The sequence below is a fragment of the Geotrypetes seraphini genome, chromosome 6 (genome assembly GCF_902459505.1).
Source record: "Geotrypetes seraphini chromosome 6, aGeoSer1.1, whole genome shotgun sequence".
Lineage (NCBI taxonomy): Eukaryota > Metazoa > Chordata > Amphibia > Gymnophiona > Dermophiidae > Geotrypetes > Geotrypetes seraphini.
In genome coordinates this window covers 2,045,716-2,063,659 of record NC_047089.1, presented here as the reverse complement: position 1 = coordinate 2,063,659, position 17,944 = coordinate 2,045,716, and the positions used below count along the sequence as shown (strand labels likewise).

The 17,944-nt window shown below is 43.0% G+C and overlaps 1 protein-coding gene across 1 annotated transcript in view; it reads right to left on the bottom strand.

Annotated features, from left to right (window-relative positions):
- The window catches only part of HPX (hemopexin), a 32,011-nt gene extending 18,368 nt beyond the window's left edge, over nt 1-13,643 (bottom strand). Inside the window, exons 1-4 of the mRNA XM_033947558.1 lie at nt 13,435-13,643; nt 11,453-11,520; nt 10,685-10,762; nt 10,275-10,417 (exon numbers count right to left, since the gene is read on the bottom strand). Of these exons, the coding sequence (XP_033803449.1) occupies nt 10,275-10,417; nt 10,685-10,762; nt 11,453-11,520; nt 13,435-13,499 (354 nt within the window). The 5' untranslated portion in view covers nt 13,500-13,643. The remainder of the gene's footprint in view (nt 1-10,274; nt 10,418-10,684; nt 10,763-11,452; nt 11,521-13,434) is intronic.
- Nucleotides 13,644-17,944: the final 4,301 nt, after the last annotated feature.

The window sequence follows — 17,944 nt, the reverse complement described above, 5'->3', positions numbered from 1 at the left end:
ATTTCTGATTGGTGCAATTCAGATTGAAATGAGGATTGATGTATCTTGGTGATGAACCAAATACTGTTTTGTAGCAGAAGCAGGCGAACTTGAAAAGGACTCTGATTTCGAATGGCAGCCAATGGAGTTGGTGGTAAAATGGGGTGATGTGTTCCCATTTGTTCAAGCCAAAAATGAGGCGGACTGCGGTGTTCTGGATCATTTTTAGTCTCCTGGTGGTTTTCTTCGTGGAGCTCAAGTAAATGATATTGCAGTAGTCCCGTATGCTGAGAATGGAGGATTATACTAGTAGGCGGAAAGAGGTGTCGTCGAAGTATTTTTTTATGGTGCGAAGTTTCCAGAGTACCGAGAAGCTTTTCCTGACTGTGAGATCGGTGTGATTTTCTAGGGATAAATGTTTGTCCAACTTGACTCCTAGTATTTTTAAGGTTTGTTCGAGGGGGAAAGCCATTCCTTTCACTTGAATTGTGGTGTCTTTGATTTTGTCTTTGGGGGTGGCTAGGAAGAATTTAGTTTTGTCAGGGTTTAGTTTTAGTCTGTATGATAGCATCCAGAGTTCAATCTGATTGAGTATGCTTGTAATGTAGGCGAGTAGTTCTGGTGTGAAACTGGTTAGAGGGATGGCTATTGTAATGTCATCTGCATAGATGAAAAATTTGAGCTTAAGGCTATGTAGGAGGTTTCCCAGGGAGGCATGGTAGATATTAAACAGGGTGGGGGACAGGGGGGAGCCCTGTGGCACACCGCAGGTATTGTCCCAGCTATATGAGAAGGAACTATTTCTTAGGAACCCTTGGAACCAGTTGAGGACCTGGCTGGAGATGCCGATGTGAGCCAGGCATTCTAGGAGAATGTTGTGGTCGACTAGATCAAAAGCGCTGCTCAGGTCGAGTTGTAAGATCAAGGCACTTGAGCCCTGACTAAAGAGTGTGTGCAGGTGGTCGAGTAGGGAGGATATGATGGTTTCGGTGCTGGGGTCTGCGCGAAAGCCCGATTGGTTGTCACTTAGGATGTTAAATTTTTCCAGGTATGCGGAGAGTTCAGCTTTTACCACCCCTTCTGCTATTTTGATGAATAGCGGGATGCTTGCGATCGGTCTGTAGTTAGATGGGGAGTTAGGTGGTTCTTTCGCGTTTTTTATGATTGGGGTTATCATAATATGACCTTGCTCTGGTGGGAAATTTCCTGTGTATAGTAGGAAGTTAACCCATGTCAACATGTTGGCTTTGAAGTGGGTCGGCACAGTTTTCATAACGTTTGGGGGGCAAGTGTCCAGCTTGCAGAAGGAGTTGGTATATTTGATGTAGTATGTGTTAAAGGTTTGCCAATCGATTGTTGTGAATTGGTTCCAGCTTAGGTCAGTTCTGGACCCTGGGTCTGGATTAGATATGTCGGAGTCTGGGAGAATGGGAAACAGCTCGAGGGGATTGGTCCTGGTGGGTAATGTTGATCTTAATTTTTGAATCTTGGAGTTGAAGAAGTCTGCTAGGGTGTTGGCGGTTAATGTGGATTCTTCATGGATGTTTGTGATAGTCTTGAAGTTGTATAGGTCATTAACCAGTTTAAAGAGGTTGCTACTGTTGGTTGTAATGTTACCAATTTTGTGGGAGTAGAAATTTTTTCGTTTTTCCTTAGTGAGGTTTTTGTAATTTTTTAGTTTAAGTCTCCAGGCAAATCTGTGTTCTTGGGTTCCGGATTTTTGCCATAATCTTTCTGATTTTCTAAGATCCTTCTTTATCAGTAGCAGCTATGAATCGAACCATCCCTCCTGATTTGTAGTTCTAATTCTGCGGGTTTTTATGGGGGCAATTTCATTTAGTATGTTTGTGCTATCTTTGATCCAGGAGGTCATGAGTTGATCCGTTTCTTCGATTTGATTAGTATTTATTTCATAGTGGGACCAGAATTCCACTGGGTCTATCTTTCCTCTGGTAGTGTGGGTTTTGATGATTCTTGTTTTGCTGCTTTTAGCGGGTTTTTGTTGGCATCCAATAGAGAAGCTACAAAGTCTGTGATCAGACCATAGAGAGTCTGTCCAGTTGCCTTGTTTCCAATAGAATTTGGGGTTGGACGATTCTTTGGAGGAGAAAGTCACCAGGTCTAACTGATGACCTTTTTGGTGGGTTTTGATAGTAGGGGATATGGAGTAGCCTAAGTGGGTGATAAGTGACCAAAAGTCCGAGATTTCTGGTTGGTCTGATTGCTCAAGGTGGATGTTGATGTCCCCGCACAGTAGGTTGTACGGACTTGTTAAAGAGTTAGTTAATAACAATTCTGCGAAGTCCTCTTTGGCTAGGGTCCATTTTTTGGAGGGATATAGAATAGAGCACAGTTCTTCAACCGCCGGTCCGCGGACCGGTGTCGGTCCGCAAAAAAATCTTGCCAGTCCGCGAAGGATTCAGACCCCGCCGCAGCAAAAGGTGCCGGCGTCAGCTGACGTGCAACTTCCTGTTGCCGTCGCTATGCCGGCACTCCTGCCTGCCACCACCGGCTTCTCCGCACCCCCAGAAAAGCAGCGGCAGGTCTGTGTGCTTTTAACTTCAGCACACAGCTGCCTCTAGGCAGTATTTTAGCGCGGTTTCATGAGGCAGCCTCAGGGCCTTTGGTAGGCCGGCCCACATCGCATCATCGAAGCGGGCCGGCCTACCAAAGGCCCCAAGGCTGCCTCATGAAACCGCGCTAAAATACTGCCTAGGGGCAGCTGTGTGCCGAAGTTAAAAGCACACAGAGCTGCCGCTAACCTACAAAGAGGAAACATTTGCTGGAGAGGGAAGGAGGGAAGGGAGTAGAGGTGCTCCTGGACAAGGGAGGGGAAGGGGCTACTGCTGGCAGGGGAGAAGGGAAAGGGAAGAGAGTTACTGTTGGAGAAGGGGAGGAAGAAAGGGAGAAGGTACTGCTGGACAGGGGAGGAGGAACATTGGAAGGAAACAGCTGGCAGGGAGATTAGAGGAGGGGAAGGAGTCAGGATGGAATTGAGAGATCAGATGAGGGAAAGGGGAGAGACAGAGGAATGACAAGGTAGAGAGAGATTGATGCTGGGAAGGGGGGTCAGATGAAAAATAAGGAAAGAGGGACAAAGATGCTAGATCTGGTGTAGGAGAAAGGGGCATAGAAAGAACGCAGATACCATATGGGAGGGGGAGGGGTAGAGGGCAGACAATGGATGGAAGAGGCAGATGCTGGATTGAAGAGACAGAGGGCAGACGCTGGATGGAAGAGAGTGAAAAGACGATGAAAGCAGAAACCAGAGACGACAAAAGGTAGAAAAAAATAATTTTATTTCTATCTTGTGATTAGAATATATCAGATTTAAAATATGTATCCTGCTAGAGCTGATGTTAGACATAACTGGGGAGTACAAAGCCCAGGCAGTGCGTCTTTAGCTTCCAGCTGGCTTAGGGCTCTCTCTGACCAGGAGGCAGTTGCCCTAGTTGCACTCACCCTAACACCATTCCTGCCATGTGTGACTGCGGTATTCTGTTAGCATATTTGTGTAGCATTCTGTAATAATTTGGCTTATTCAGTTTTCTTGATAGTAGAGGGGATATATGTGAAGGGGAGGGGAGATGGGGGTTTTGTTGATCTTTGCCCTGTATTATTTATATTTATAAAATGACAATTGTACAGAATATTGTTTCTCTTTATACTTTAATAAAATATGTTCAATATAAAATCATAACTATTTGAGGCTTGTGCGGATGGGATCAGATGGTTAATGGGACCGAGCTCGCGGGGACAGGGCGGCAATGGAGTTTTTAAAAATTTCAGTCTTATTAGTTTGCCGGTCTACGAAATAATTATTTTATTTCCGCCGGTCCATAGGTGTAAAAAGGTTGAAGAACACTGGAATAGAGTGATTGTTAGGGAGGAGGCCAGGGATTTTGAAGTTAGAGAGATGGTTAGTATTTCTGAGTTGGGGGAAGATTTGGTGTTGAGTACGGCGCAATTTAATTGGTCTCTATAGATCATCTCTGTCCTCAGTCTACATCCATTTATCGACATGAACATGTCACTCAAATCTGTTCTCTGCATTCTTCTTAATCAAAGTCTCATCGGGGAACCATTACAACCAGCTCTTTTCCTAAAACATTCTCTTCCATCTACCTACAGCTTTCTCCAATGATATTTCTTGTTGCTGCTTTCTGGCAAAAAAAACCCAGATTGGGCCTTGCACCCTCCAAACCCCAAAAGCTGTTACTCTACAATATGGTGCTGGGCCCCTGAGATGGGACTCCTATCTGTTTTTGGTTCTCTAATCTGCGAGGGAGGGAGCTAGATCAATGTGACGGGGTTTGGACTCTTTTTGTGTGTGGGCGGGGGGGGTCCTACCTTTTTCTGTTTCCTAAGATGAGGAGGTTTTGATGTGTGTTCCAATCTCTCCCTGGTGAGGCCTAGTGATAGCTAGCTCAAGGGGGCTCCCATTCATGAGCTGTGCAACATGGAACCCACCTCTGTTCTTACCCTTATCCTCTTAGACATGGAACTAGATCCTTGTGATAACTAACTGATCATATGAACTGAGGTCTCTAACTTGTGGGACATGGAGTTGGTGAGTTTCTCATATCTGTTCCAGTCTGTAACCTGTAGGACATGGAACTTATGACTTATGACAAAGTGTGTAACCTATGAGATGGAGTATTTGTACGTCTGGTAGAGCTCTAGAAATAATTAATAGTGGTAGTAGGAAGCTAACGTGAAGTGGACTTCTGATGACTATTGATCCACTTGCTAAACTGTGATGCCTGGAATGTGGTCATACTGGCCATTCCTGTGAGAAAGAACAGGCGTTCTTCACCTGTGTTCTGGCTCCTAACCTCTGGGACAAGGAGGTAGAATCCTGAGGAGGGTTTCTGAATTATGTAAATGTCAGCAGATAAAGCCCTGCACGGTCCATCCAAGGTGGCCAGAGCTGAATCTTCCACTCTGCACAGGTTCCAGTTTTTCATGATTAAACACTGGTATTCTTAATCTTTTTCTCTCTCTGCCAATTTTGGGACGTGGAATGTAGAAGTCTGCCTGGCATTGGTCCTAATTCCCGACTACTGGAGTCATAGGAGCCAGCTTTTCAAAATGATTGGGGGTGCTTAAAAACCTTGCCCCAGACTTATAATAATAATACTAATTGTAATGTCATTTTTCCATTCATTTTTCAGATATACACACAATATAATCTTATTAACAATACATAATAGTTAATCACAAAATTAAACAACACAAAGCACACTGTATGCTTCTCAACATTCATTCCTACCAGAACACCTGGCCTTGGTCACACATGCAGAACACAGATAACCCCTATGTAAATACAGGACCACAAAGATGTTGAATGTATTATAACTCTTCACAGTTACTTGTAATCTACTCTTCTCCTGTAATGTAATTCTACTGGAAATGTCCAGATTCATCTTTATTGTAATCCGCCTAGAACCGCAAGGCACAGGCGGAATAGAAATCCCTAATGTAATGTAATGTAATGTAATACACAAACAAAACCCTAAGATACCAGACTCTGGATGTAGTACAACACCAGAGAAATAGAAACAAATGCATTTCTTCCTGAACAGTGCAAAATATAGACAGCAGATGTCATTTCTCAAAACTGACACAATTCAAATAAAATCGTATTTCCAGCCTTTGTTGTCTGGTGATTTTATTTTTCTAATCATCTTTTCCCAGTCTCTGGTTGAACTTCCTTCTGTCTATGCTCTTAATTGTATTTCCAGGGCTTTCTTATCCAGTTGTTGTTTTTCTCTCCTTCACTTTCTGTCCTACATCCATCTTTGGCATTAACTTTCAACATTCAGCTTTCTTCCATTTTTCTGCTTTCTTCTCATAATCTATCTACTTTTCCATGTCTTCCCTTCCCATCTATCTGTGTGTATCATCTCCTCACTCTTTCTTCTCCTCTATTCCCATTTATCCATAAGAAGCATTTCTTCTAACTCCCTCCCCTTCCCCTCCATCGCTGTGCACCATCTCCTCCCTCTCTCTCCCTATCCCAAGGTCTGTCATCTTCCCTCCTCCTTCCGTGGTCCAACATCTTTTTTCTTTTCCTTCCTCCCTTCCCATGGTCTGGCATCTCTCTCTCCTTCCCTCCTTCCTGTGATCCAACATCCTTCTCCTTTCCTCCCCACCCCCCGGTTTGTGTTTCTCACTGCTCTTATCCCTCCCTACCCCCAGCCCTGAGCTAACTTAAAACAGCCCCAGGGGGTCCTGCAGTTCAGGCATCTCTTCCCCTTCTGTCCATCTACCTTCCCAGTCTCAAATCTTATTTTTCAGGGGTCCCCAGCGCAGCTGCCATTCTCACAGGCTGTCGGCGCTGCTTTGAAGCTTTCCCTCTGCCGCAATCCACCCAGGCGGAAACAGGATGTTTCATCAGAGGGAGGCGGATCAGAGGGAAAGCTTCTTTGCAGCCTTGTCAGTTTGTGAGAATGGCTGCCGCACCGGGACCCCCCTGAAAAGAAGATTTCTTTTTGAAAGGAGACTGGGAGGGGAAGGGAAGGAGATGGATAGAAGGGGAAGAAAGACCCAGACTGCATGCCAGCCCTGGTCACGTGAGGACCCCAAATGATTGGGGGTGCTTAGGCATGCACAGCACCCACAGAGCTGGCGCCTATGACTGGAATTGCTGTTGAAGCCCACTCCAGCCTTGATCCTGATCCGTTTTTGCCATTTGCCGTCTGACCCCTCAACTTTCAAAACTGCCATCAAAGCTCACTCCAGTCATGCTTTCATTGGATTCCATCCTTTTTCTAAATAGTATTCTTCTCTATTCATCCCTTGCATTTTTTAATTCTCTTGCCAGTTTTGCTTCACAATCTCCTGCAGAAGAGTTTTCCACTACCTTTTCTGTGAAAAAGTATTTCCTGACATTGTTCCCAAGTCTCCCACCCTGCAACCTCAACTCATGACCTCTAGATCTACCTTTTCCCCCTCTTTGAAAAAGATTAGTTTGTACATTATTTTAAACAACTAAATCCTATCCTCCCATCTCTCCTTTCCTCTAGGGCAGTGGTCTCAAATTCACGGCCCACCAGATACTATTTTGAGGCCCTCAGTATGTTACTGTTGTTCTGGAACGTTGCTCGCCTCACTGCTGTAACTTCATGCAAGTGCTTTCCTGCGTTTATACGCGATTGTGAGGTGAAGTGGAGAGGACAATCACGTACTGCCACAAGAAAGCGCTTGCATGAAGTTACAGCAGTGAGGTGGGTAACGTTTCAGAATGTAAGGTAACCATTGGAGGCAGTGCAGCTTGTGCGTGTGTATGTAATCTCGTGAACTCTCGTGAAATTCGGCACCTCTCCTGGCGGTGACTGCTTGATGTAAGATGATGGTTGTGTCCAATGCTGGAGGAGGTGAGAACTGAAGGCGGTTGCGGACGAGACCACTGGACACTTAAGGCAGAAGTATTCCAGGCACAAGTTGGATATTGATTCTCCCCTCTACAAAAAAGCCTAGAGGACTCTATCAAAATCTTGTTCTTGCAGTTGATACTTTAGAATCTAAATCACAATTTTGCATGAGGTAAAACTCTTTATAGTTTCTAAATCTTTCCTTAATTGCTTCTGATAATTTCAGCTATACACAGCGGAAAGCAGTGCAATATACAGAAAGTGAAAAACTATCTAAACTTCACTTTCTGCATGTTGCACAGCTTTCAGCTGTGTATAGCTGAAATTATCAGAAACAATTAAGGAAAGATTTATAAACTATAACGAGTTTTACCTCATGCAAAGTTGTCATTTCTTTAAGAAGACATTAACTATTTTTCTGCGGCCCTGCAAAGGGTTTGAGACTGCTGCTCTAAACTAAACTAAACCTTAAGTTTATATACCGCACATCCTCTCCATAATTATAGAGCTTGGCACGGTTTACAAGAGCTTAATATAGGAAGGAATAACATAATGGGTTTGGGGGTTGAGAACAGGGGGGGGAGGAGAGCATTACATTTTTGTTAAAAGCCTAGTTTTCAGGTGCTTATGGAATAGTTGGAAGGAGCCCTGATTCCGTAGTGGGGCAGTAAGATTATTCCAAAGCCCTGTGATTCTAAAGAAGAGGGATTTTCCCAATTTTCCCGCAGAGAGGATACCTTTTAGCGAGGGGAAGGATAATTTAAGTTTTTGGGTGGGCCTGGTAGTGTCAGGACTCAAAGAGTTCCAAGATAGTGGGATTAGGGGAGGGAGGATGCCGTGTAGAATCTTAAAAGCTAGGCAGGCACATTTAAAATGAACCCTGGAAATTACTGGGAGCCAGTGGAATTTGGACAGAAGTGGGGAAACATGATCAAATTTGCGTTTTGCGAAGATCAACTTGGCTGCAGTGTTCTGAATTAGTTGAAGTCTTTGAAGACTTTTTTTAGTTAGACTTAGATAGATGGAATTACAATAGTCTAGTCTGGAGAGGATGATGGATTGAACAAGGACGGCAAAATGTTGTTGGTGGAAGCAGGATCTCATTTTCCTCAGCATGTGGAGGCTAAAAAAGCATGATTTTACCAAGGAGTTCAGTTGGTCGTTGAAGGAAAGAAAAGAGTCGATAATGATGCCTAGAACTTTGCTTGAGAACTCAAGCTGCAGTGTGGCCGCCAGAGGACAGTGAGAAGAGGATAGGCAGCTGTTCTAATTTTGGGCCGAGCCAGAGTAGTTTCGTTTTAGACTCATTCAGTTTCAATTGAACTGATTGGGACCAGGATTGGAGTTTCGATATGCAAGCTATTATATTTTCATAGAGATTGGTAAGATTCGAGTCTGTCTCGAGAAGGACAAGGATGTCATCAGCTTAAGTATAGATTGTTTCAAGGGGAGATAGATGGAAGAGTTTCAGGGAAGACATGTAGATGTTGAAGAGAATAGGGGATAGGGGTGATCCCTGCAGGACTCCACAAGTCGGTTTCCAAGGGGCGGAAGTGGTGCCATTTGGGTTGACAGTGTAGGAGCGGGAACGTAAGAAGTTTGAGAACCACTCTAAGACTGTGGAGTCGATGCCTATCTCGGAAAGTTGATAAATTAGAATATCATGGTGGACGACATCAAAAGCTGCAGAGATCAAATTGTAATAGGACAGCAAACTTATTACGAGAGTATAATTGTTGCACCTTTGAGATTAATGAGATCAGGAGGAATTTGGTGCTGAAATTGGGTCTGAAGCCATATTAGTAAGGTAAAAGAATGGAGAATCTCTCCAGGTAAGATAAGAGCTGGGTGGAAATGATGGCCTCTAGCATTTTAGTCAGGAGGGAGATATTTGCTATGGGACGGTAGTTAGATGGTAAGGAAGGGTCAAGATCAGCTTTTTTCAGTAATGGGGACAAGGCAATATGTCCCATTTCTGCAGAGAATAGGCCCAATAATAAAACAGAGTTTATAAGTCTGGTGAGGGATGAGATGGCCTGCGTGGGAATATTCTCAGGTAGGAAGGGAATGGATCCAGGGCATATTTGCAGGATTTCAGTTTGAGACAGAGTTTAGAGATACGAGTTCAAAAGCAGTCCAGGATCTGTTTGCTGGGATAGGGTTAGAGTTGTTGGGGGGCCAGAGAATTGTAAGAGACTGCTGGAGGGAATGAGCTCCTTATTATACTGATCTTTTCGTTGAAGAATTTTGCTAGGTCGTCTGCTGAAGGGGAGGAGGGGGAATGGTGGAATCGGTTTTAGAAGTTAAGGTGCGTCAGATGTTAAGTAGTGTACTACTCTGGTTGTTAGACCTGGAAATTTTATCACCATAGAAATTCTTCCTTGCTTTTTTTAGTACTGAGTTATAGAACTTGATATTGACCCTCCAGGATTGTCAATCTGATGGGGATTTGGATTTTTTCCATTTACGCTCCAGTGCTCGACATTTCTGCTTCAGTTCTCTGTGGTACGGAAGATACCATGGGATATTCTTATTCAGGTCTTCAAGACTCTTCTGATATGTCTTTTGGCACAAGCCTCATACAATTTTTGTCACCTTCCTCTGAACCAATGTCCTTTGTGAGATACAGTCTCCAAATCGGGCCTCAGCAATGACTTGTACAGAGCATTAATACCTCCTTTCTTCTACTGGATCTGCCTCTCTGTTCAGCCATCAACTTGTAAGATTTCACTATCACTTCAAGGTCTTTCACCCACCCCCTGAGCTTATTGGCCTCTCACCTCCTAGCAAATACAACTCTTTGGATCTTTTGGGCATCAAATGTTAACTGCCAAACATTAGACCACGCTTCTAATCTTTTTAGATCACTTATCATGGTGTCTTCTTCCGCCAGGTCAGTTTCTGATCTGTGTTCCTCACCTTAAAAAAGAACATCTGTTCATGAGCATCTGGTTGATTCTTATGGTAACTGCGGAAGGCTGCATCGATGTGCCCATCAATTTCTGGCCATGTGGCATTTATAAGCTGTGCTGGCTTTCTGAAGCCTTTCCAGACATAAGGACCTAGGGAAAAGGAACATGAGTATGAGAGGAAAGAACACAGTTGTGATAATCTCAGGTCACAGATGAAGCAGAGCAGAGACACAGGAAGGAGAAAGAGCAATCAGAGCTCAAAATCCTTTTCAAAAGGAACACTAGACTGTGAAGTTTCATTCTGAAAGGGTCCTGACTGGCACCTGTGCCCTCAACTCAAGCTCTATAGCACTTGGTTTAATCTCAAACAAAAATCATTTCCCTCCTGGATCTCATCAAAGAAGGTCCTTGTCTTACCTCGGAAATAATACATCACGCCCTTGTCATCCAGGGTAACTGCATCGAAGCCTTCACCAGAACAGGGATCAGCCAGAGCTAAGAGAGAGCAGGAGACAGTGGTCAGACAGTGCAAATGGAAGCAGAATGATCAAACCCCAACACAGCCGTGTTTCATGTCAACTCAGCTTGCAAAGTCACACCCCTAATCTTGCATTTTCACTGCCCATGAAGTTCAACAGTACTGTCTGTTTTGCAGTCCTTAGTTCATGCAGTTACGTAGCTGGCTAGCAGATTGAAAATCTACTCCTCCATGCTCCGGCCCCAGCCGTAGCCAGTAATGGGCCGCTGAATATCTGGGACTGGCAGGAGCCCCTCCCATCTGTTAAGTACCCTTTTGAATACTGACCCTTGAAATTATACAGCATTCTCTATTTAAGTTAGAGTACATACAGGAGTTCACATGATGAAGGAGATGGAGGTCAGGGTTCTTCAGCTTGGAAAAGGGACGGCTGAGGACGGATAAGATTGAAGTCTACAATCTTATATTGATTTTGTCTGTTTGTGATACGTATTGTTTTTGATTACTGCTGTGGATGAAATGTGCACCATGTCAGGTGATTGTTTTTATCAAGAGATTTTCTTTTGCATCACTTCTGGTGCAGATCTGAAGAGTCTCTCTGTTCTTTGCTGTTATCTGGACTGTAGACCAGACCTGAGGCTCTTCCACATTACCCCCCTATATCTCTGCTCGCTATAAGTCTTTGGGAAGGCCTGTATGGCACTTACATGTGGTGGTGTCTTCAGGGTCTGGACGGTACAAGTTGGATCCAGTGTCATTATGCTTAGACTTTATCCTGTAGAGAAAACAACAGACTATTGTTTCTCATGTATTGTGTGAGATCATACAAGTTATATTAAGAAATAATATAAGAACCTAAGAATAGCCTTACTGGGTCAGACCAATGGTCCATCAAGCCCAGTAGCCCGTTCTCACGGTGGTCAATCCAGGTCACTAGTACCTGGCCAAAACCCAAGGTGTAGCAACATTCCATGCTACCGATCCAGGGCAAGCAGTGGCTTCCCCCATGTCTTTCTCAATAACAGACTATGGACTTTTCCTCCAGGAACTTGTACAAACCTTTCTTAAAACCAGCTACGCTATCCGCTCTTACCACATCCTCTGCACATATACAGAACAGACTCATCCATCATTCATACACATAAACAGTGAACACATCCCCTCATGTAATACACAGCCCTCTGCTAGAAACGCCAGGTGAGGGTCCAGATGTACCACAATGAGGACACTGTGAAGTTACTGAGACAACGTGCCAGAAAAAGGTACCATCTTCCTTTCCCTTCTGGAAAGCACAGCTGTGATATCCTCCCATTTTTCCAGATAAAAATCCCGACAACGAAATAAGTTGGAGAGCTTTTAGGTAATGCTAAAACTTGACACGAAACAAATCACCTTGGTCATTCTTAGATTCATATGTTCGTTCTGCTCTATAGACACTTCTGCCTCTCTCTCTATCTCTCTCTATTTCTCTTTCTCTCTCTCTTCCTTTATCTTTCTCTCTCTTTCTCTTATCCCTCCTGCTTCTCTGTCTTTTTCTGTTCCTTTTCTAAGCAGTTCCAGATACTCTGGATCCTTTTCATTAATCTAGTTCTATTCAAACGATTGTAGATACGAATATTTGATACATGATTTTTATTATGATTCTATGTGTTTGAACTGCTTTCTGTTTATAATTCTTATAATATTCAATAAAATTATTGAACTGCAAAGTTTTTAATTAAAAAACTTTTATGTCAAAAAAAAAAAAAAAAAAGGTAATGCTAAAACTTGTGGTCGTTTGAGAGACAATAATGGGTTTTCTTTAGTGCTGATACTTTAGGACAATTGGCTGGAATTAGTGAATGAAAAATTTTCAGCCCAACCAAGAAGAGAATGAGGTGGATCTGGTTCAATCAATGATCTGAAACAATGTCAAAATGAAGAATTTTGTTTCTGCAAATTGACACTTAATGAAATAAGGGTTAGATGTCCTAAAATCAGCGATCCTCGGGTGGCTCTAATTACTGTGCCACACAGCTGCAGGTGGGGATCAGTGTTTAGGGTTGCTCAGGATGCCAAGGAGAAGACATTAAAGGGAGGGAGGAGAGTTTTGGTTTGGTTTTTCATTTGCAGCACTAGGTCAGTGCTCTAGTCCCTTTGTTCTAGATCAGAAGCTGGGTGGCATTCTGCTCCAGTTTCCTTAGGTCAGGGGAAATGAATGAATGCTCTCATGATCTCCCTCTCTACATAATTTTAATTAATCTTTTTGACCATGGCTGTATCTACTTCGTGTGAAAGTGATTGTGTATCTGACTGGCCCATGTAAAAAAAGTTTGATCGGCCTTCATTCGAAGCGTTGTCTGTCTAGCTCTTTTCACTACTCCCACTTTCCTACGTGGGCCATTGTGGTGTCTTTGTTCTCGTCCCCTTGCCAACGAGTCTGACATGGTGATTTCTTGCTTTTAACCCTCTTTTGATTTCTGGACCTTGTAGTTCCTCCAACCCCTGACAGTTTCCATTTGAAAGATATTAAAAACACAGAGCAGTGATTACACAAACACAGCCCATACTCAGACCTGTAGAAAGAATCCATAAACCTACATACATGTACTGAACTCATACCTACATACGTGTCCATAAAACAAACACATGCATGTACGTTATATTAATTCTCATTAGAATATGAAAAATATTAAAGCTTTGTACTTACAGAGGTAATGTGAGAGCCAATGCCAGGCTGCAGAGCAGACAGGAAACTAAGAAAAGGACCTTCATACTGCCAGGAAAAGGTACATGTGTGAGGGACGCTGTAGAGAGAGACACTCATACAAATGAGACAGGGGATCCTGCTCTCCACGACTGAAATACAGACACAGGGATGAAGAAGACCAAGCTCTCCTTATATGTCGCAGGCAATGAGGTTTCAACACACACATCCCGGAATCTTACATAACATTCCTCTTTTCCTCCCACCATAATGACCCTTATACCCTCCTAAATAAATAGTGACATAGGTCTGTCCCTCTCCTGGAACATTCCATGAATGCCAATGTTCAGAAAAACCTTTCTCAATCCCAGCTCTACAAGCTAAAAATCACCAATGCCATTAAAAAAAGGGGGAGGAGGCTTATTATAGAAAGAGGAGAAAACCAAAAGAAACTTAAAAATTAACAGTATTTTTTGCTCTGAACAAGGTGTCAGTAACACCTAAAAGAGTATCACTCAAAATGGAAAAATACTTAAGTATTGCTGAAAAGATTTATCAGAAATCTTGTCAAGTGCGAAGGTTAAAAAAACATTCTTCTTATTCAACTCACTACTAATCACTAGTGCAGCTTTGCAAAAGGAGCCCTGAAGAAGAAAATATGCTACAGGAAGTTCTTCTTTAAAGATTAAAACAATTTAGAACTGTTTAACCTGAGTTTTCAAAAAAGCACTTTCCTCTGTTGATGCATGGGTTAATATTGTCCCAACTAGACTACTGCAATATACTATAACTTGGTATCTCTGTTAAACTACAAAGAAGAATCCAGTTACTACAAAATACAGCCACTCGCTTAATTTTCAGGCATTAGAAGTTTGATCATTCAACACCTAAGAACATAAGCATTTGCCTTACTGGGACAGACCAAAGGTCCATCAAGCCCAGTATTCTGTTTTCAACAGTGGCCAACACAGGTCCCAAATACCTGGCAGAAACCCAAAGAGTAGCAACATTTCAGAGCTGAGACTGTGATGTCATAATGCCTCATTCCACCAATGCCTAAGAGCCCACCTCATCAGTGAGGTCACAATGGCTCAATTGTTCTAGACTTGGCTCACATAAGAAGTGATGAACTGGGACAGACCAAAAGTCCATCAAGCCCAGTATCCTGTTTCCAACAGTGGCCAACACAGGTCCCAAGGACCTGGCAGAAACCCAAAGAGTAGCAACATTCCAGAGCTGAGACTGTGATGTCATAATGCCTCATTCCACCAATGCCTAAGAGCCCACCTCATCAGTGAGGTCACAATGGCTCAATTGTTCTAGACTTGGCTCACATAAGAAGTGATGAACTGGGACAGACCAAAAGTCCATCAAGCCCAGTATCCTCTTTCCAGCAGTGGCCAACACCTGGCAGAAACCCAAAGAGTAGCAACATTCCAGAGCTGAGATTGTGATGTCATAATGCCTCATTCCACCAATGCCTAAGAGCCAACCTCAGCAGTGATGTCTCAATGGCTTGATTGTCCTAGACTTGGCTCACATAAGAATTGCCTTACTGGGACAGACCGAAGGTCCATCAAGCCCAGTATCCTGTTTCCAGCAGTGGCCAACACAGGTCTGAAGTACCTGGCAAGATCCCAAAGAGTAAAACAGAGTTTAAGCTGCTTATTCTAGAAATAAACAGTGGATATTCCCAAGGCCATCTTAATAATGTTTTATGGATTTTTCTTTTAGTAAACTATCCAAACCATTTTTAAAGCCCGCTAAGCTAACGGCTTTCACCACATTCCCCAAAAACAAATTCCAGAGTTATTACATGTTACATAACGGAATATTTTTTTTTGATTTGTTTTGAATCTACTACTTGCTCCCTAGTCTATGTATTTTGGGAATGAGTAAACAAGTGATTAACATCTACCTGTTCCACTCCACTTAGATTTTATATACCTCTATCATAACTCCCCTGAGCTATCTCTTCTCCAAGCTGAAGAGCCCTAGCTGCTGTAACCTTTCCTTATAGGGTAGTCATCCCACCCCTGAATCATTTTTGTTGCCCTTCTCTATATCCTTTTTTAATTCCGCTACATCTTTTTTGAGTTGCAGTGACCAGAATTGCACACAGTATTCAAAGTGCAGCCATACCATAGAGCAATACGAAGGCATGATAACATCCTCATCTTTGTTTTCTATTCCTTTTCTAATAACATTACACATAATTTCATATTTGCTGCAAATCCTTCTATGAATTTGAATGAAATAGCTGTCGGCACCTATTCTCAGCAAGCTTTCGATGCGTAGGACCCTCCCTGGCCTCCTCCTACCGTACTTGCAGTGCTCTTGTCCTTCTCCATCTGTACAACTGCTGCATTGCACAACGAGGTGCTCTACTGACTGGGTGCAAAGGCTTCTTTCCCTCAGTTCAGGAAAATGTAATTGAAGGGCAAGACTAAGGGGTGTTTCGAGACATGTTTCCTCTGGGGAGCAGATGGCCTCTTCGGCATGTATGGAGGAAGCTTAGTTGGCATGTAGCCAGGTACCATGTTGTGCAAGGATTTATATCTTAGCATCAAGCTAAGGGTAGCCAGTGGGCTGATGATAGGACCTGGGAATGCACATCCATAATATACTGGAGGATCTTCTTCAGGCTTATTACATATCATACTGTTTACTGTACCTCATATTGTCTTAGGTTCCAAAAGCTAAACAGGGAAGTACTGAAGGACCTGCTTACATTGGAAAGTTGGTCCTCAAACTGGCAGCTAGGCTTCAATGCTAAGAAATGTAAGGTAATGCACCTCGGAAGCGGAAATCCATGCAGGACGTACTTCTTGAACGGAGAAACTTTAACTAGGACTTCAGCAGAACGAGATTTAGGAGTAATCATCAGCTCAGACATGAAAACTGCCAATCAAGTGGAGAAGGCTTCATCTAAGGCAAGGCAGATATTGGGTTGTATCAATAGAAGTTTCGTCTGCCGAAAGCCTGAAGTCATAATGCCGTTGTACAGGGCCATGGTGAGACCTTATCTGGAGTACTGTGTGCAATTCTGGAGGCCACATTACAGTAAAGATGTGCGCAGAATTGAATCGGTTCAGCGGACGGCCACTAGGATGATCTCGGGGCTCAAGGGTCTCTCGTATGAAGAGAGACTGAACAAATTGCAGCTCTACACTCTCGAGGAACGTAGGGAGAGGGGAGACATGATCGAAACATTTAAGTACCTCACGGGACGTGTCGAAGTGGAAGGGACCCTCGGCCACAAGAGGGCACCCGCTTAAACTCAGGGGCGGAAAATTTCATGGCGACACCAGAAAGTATTTCTTCACAGAGAGAATGGTTGATCATTGGAACAAGCTTCCAGTGCAGGTGATCGAGGCAGACAGCGTGCCAGACTTTAACAATAAATGGGATACCCATGTGGGATCCCTACGAGGGTCAAGATAAGGAAATTGGGTCATTAGGGCATAGACAGGGGGTGGGTAAGCAGAGTGGGCAGACTTGATGGGCTGTAGCCCTTTTCTGCCGTCATCTTCTATGTTTCTATGTTTCTATGATGGGTCATTTGGCCTTTATCTGCCATCATGTTTCTATGTTTCTATAATCAGAAAGTTCTATGACATCACAATGCAGGTGTAAAGAGCCTTAGCCTATAGGAAGAGGAGATGCAAATGTTAAGAGCCTTAGCCAATAGGGAGAGGAGGAGAGAGTGGCTGCTGCAGACACCAGAAAGTATTTCTTCACAGAGAGAGTGGTTGATCATTGGAACAAGCTTCCAGTGCAGGTGATCGAGGCAGACAGCGTGCCAGACTTTAAGAATAAATGGGATACCCATGTGGGATCCCTACGACGGTCAAGATAAGGAAATTGGGTCATTAGGGCATAGACAGGGGGTGGGTAAGCAGAGTGGGCAGACTTGATGGGCTGTAGCCCTTTTCTGCCGTCATCTTCTATGTTTCATCTTCTATGTTTCATCTTCTATGTTTCTATGTCTATGTTCCGGATGCTAGGAAGGAAGCGTCTGTATTTACCTAATAATAATAATAATTTATTTCTTGTATACCACTATATCAAAAAGTTTGAAGCGGTTCACAACAAAGGGTAACATACAGTCAATATTTAAAATACAAGATAAATAATTAGTATCTAATACAAGATAAAAACAATCAATAAAAAGGATACATCAGGTAAAATCGATAAAGTTAAGACAATAGCTTAATTAACGAATAAAAAAACTGATAAGAATCATAATAGATTTAATAATAAAATGATTAAGAGGACAATAAATTAAACAGGCTTGCTTTTAGTGATTTTCTAAACTCAAGATAGGAAGTAGCCTCAAGTATTAATCTTCCAAGCCATGTGTTCAGTTTGGCGGCTTGGAATGATAAAATTTTGTCAAAAAACTACTTGTATTGGCATGATTTAAGAGAAGGATAATTACATAGATTTATTCTACGAGTACTCCTGTTGGAACTATTCATGGAAAACTGGGAGGCAAGATAATCAGGTAGCA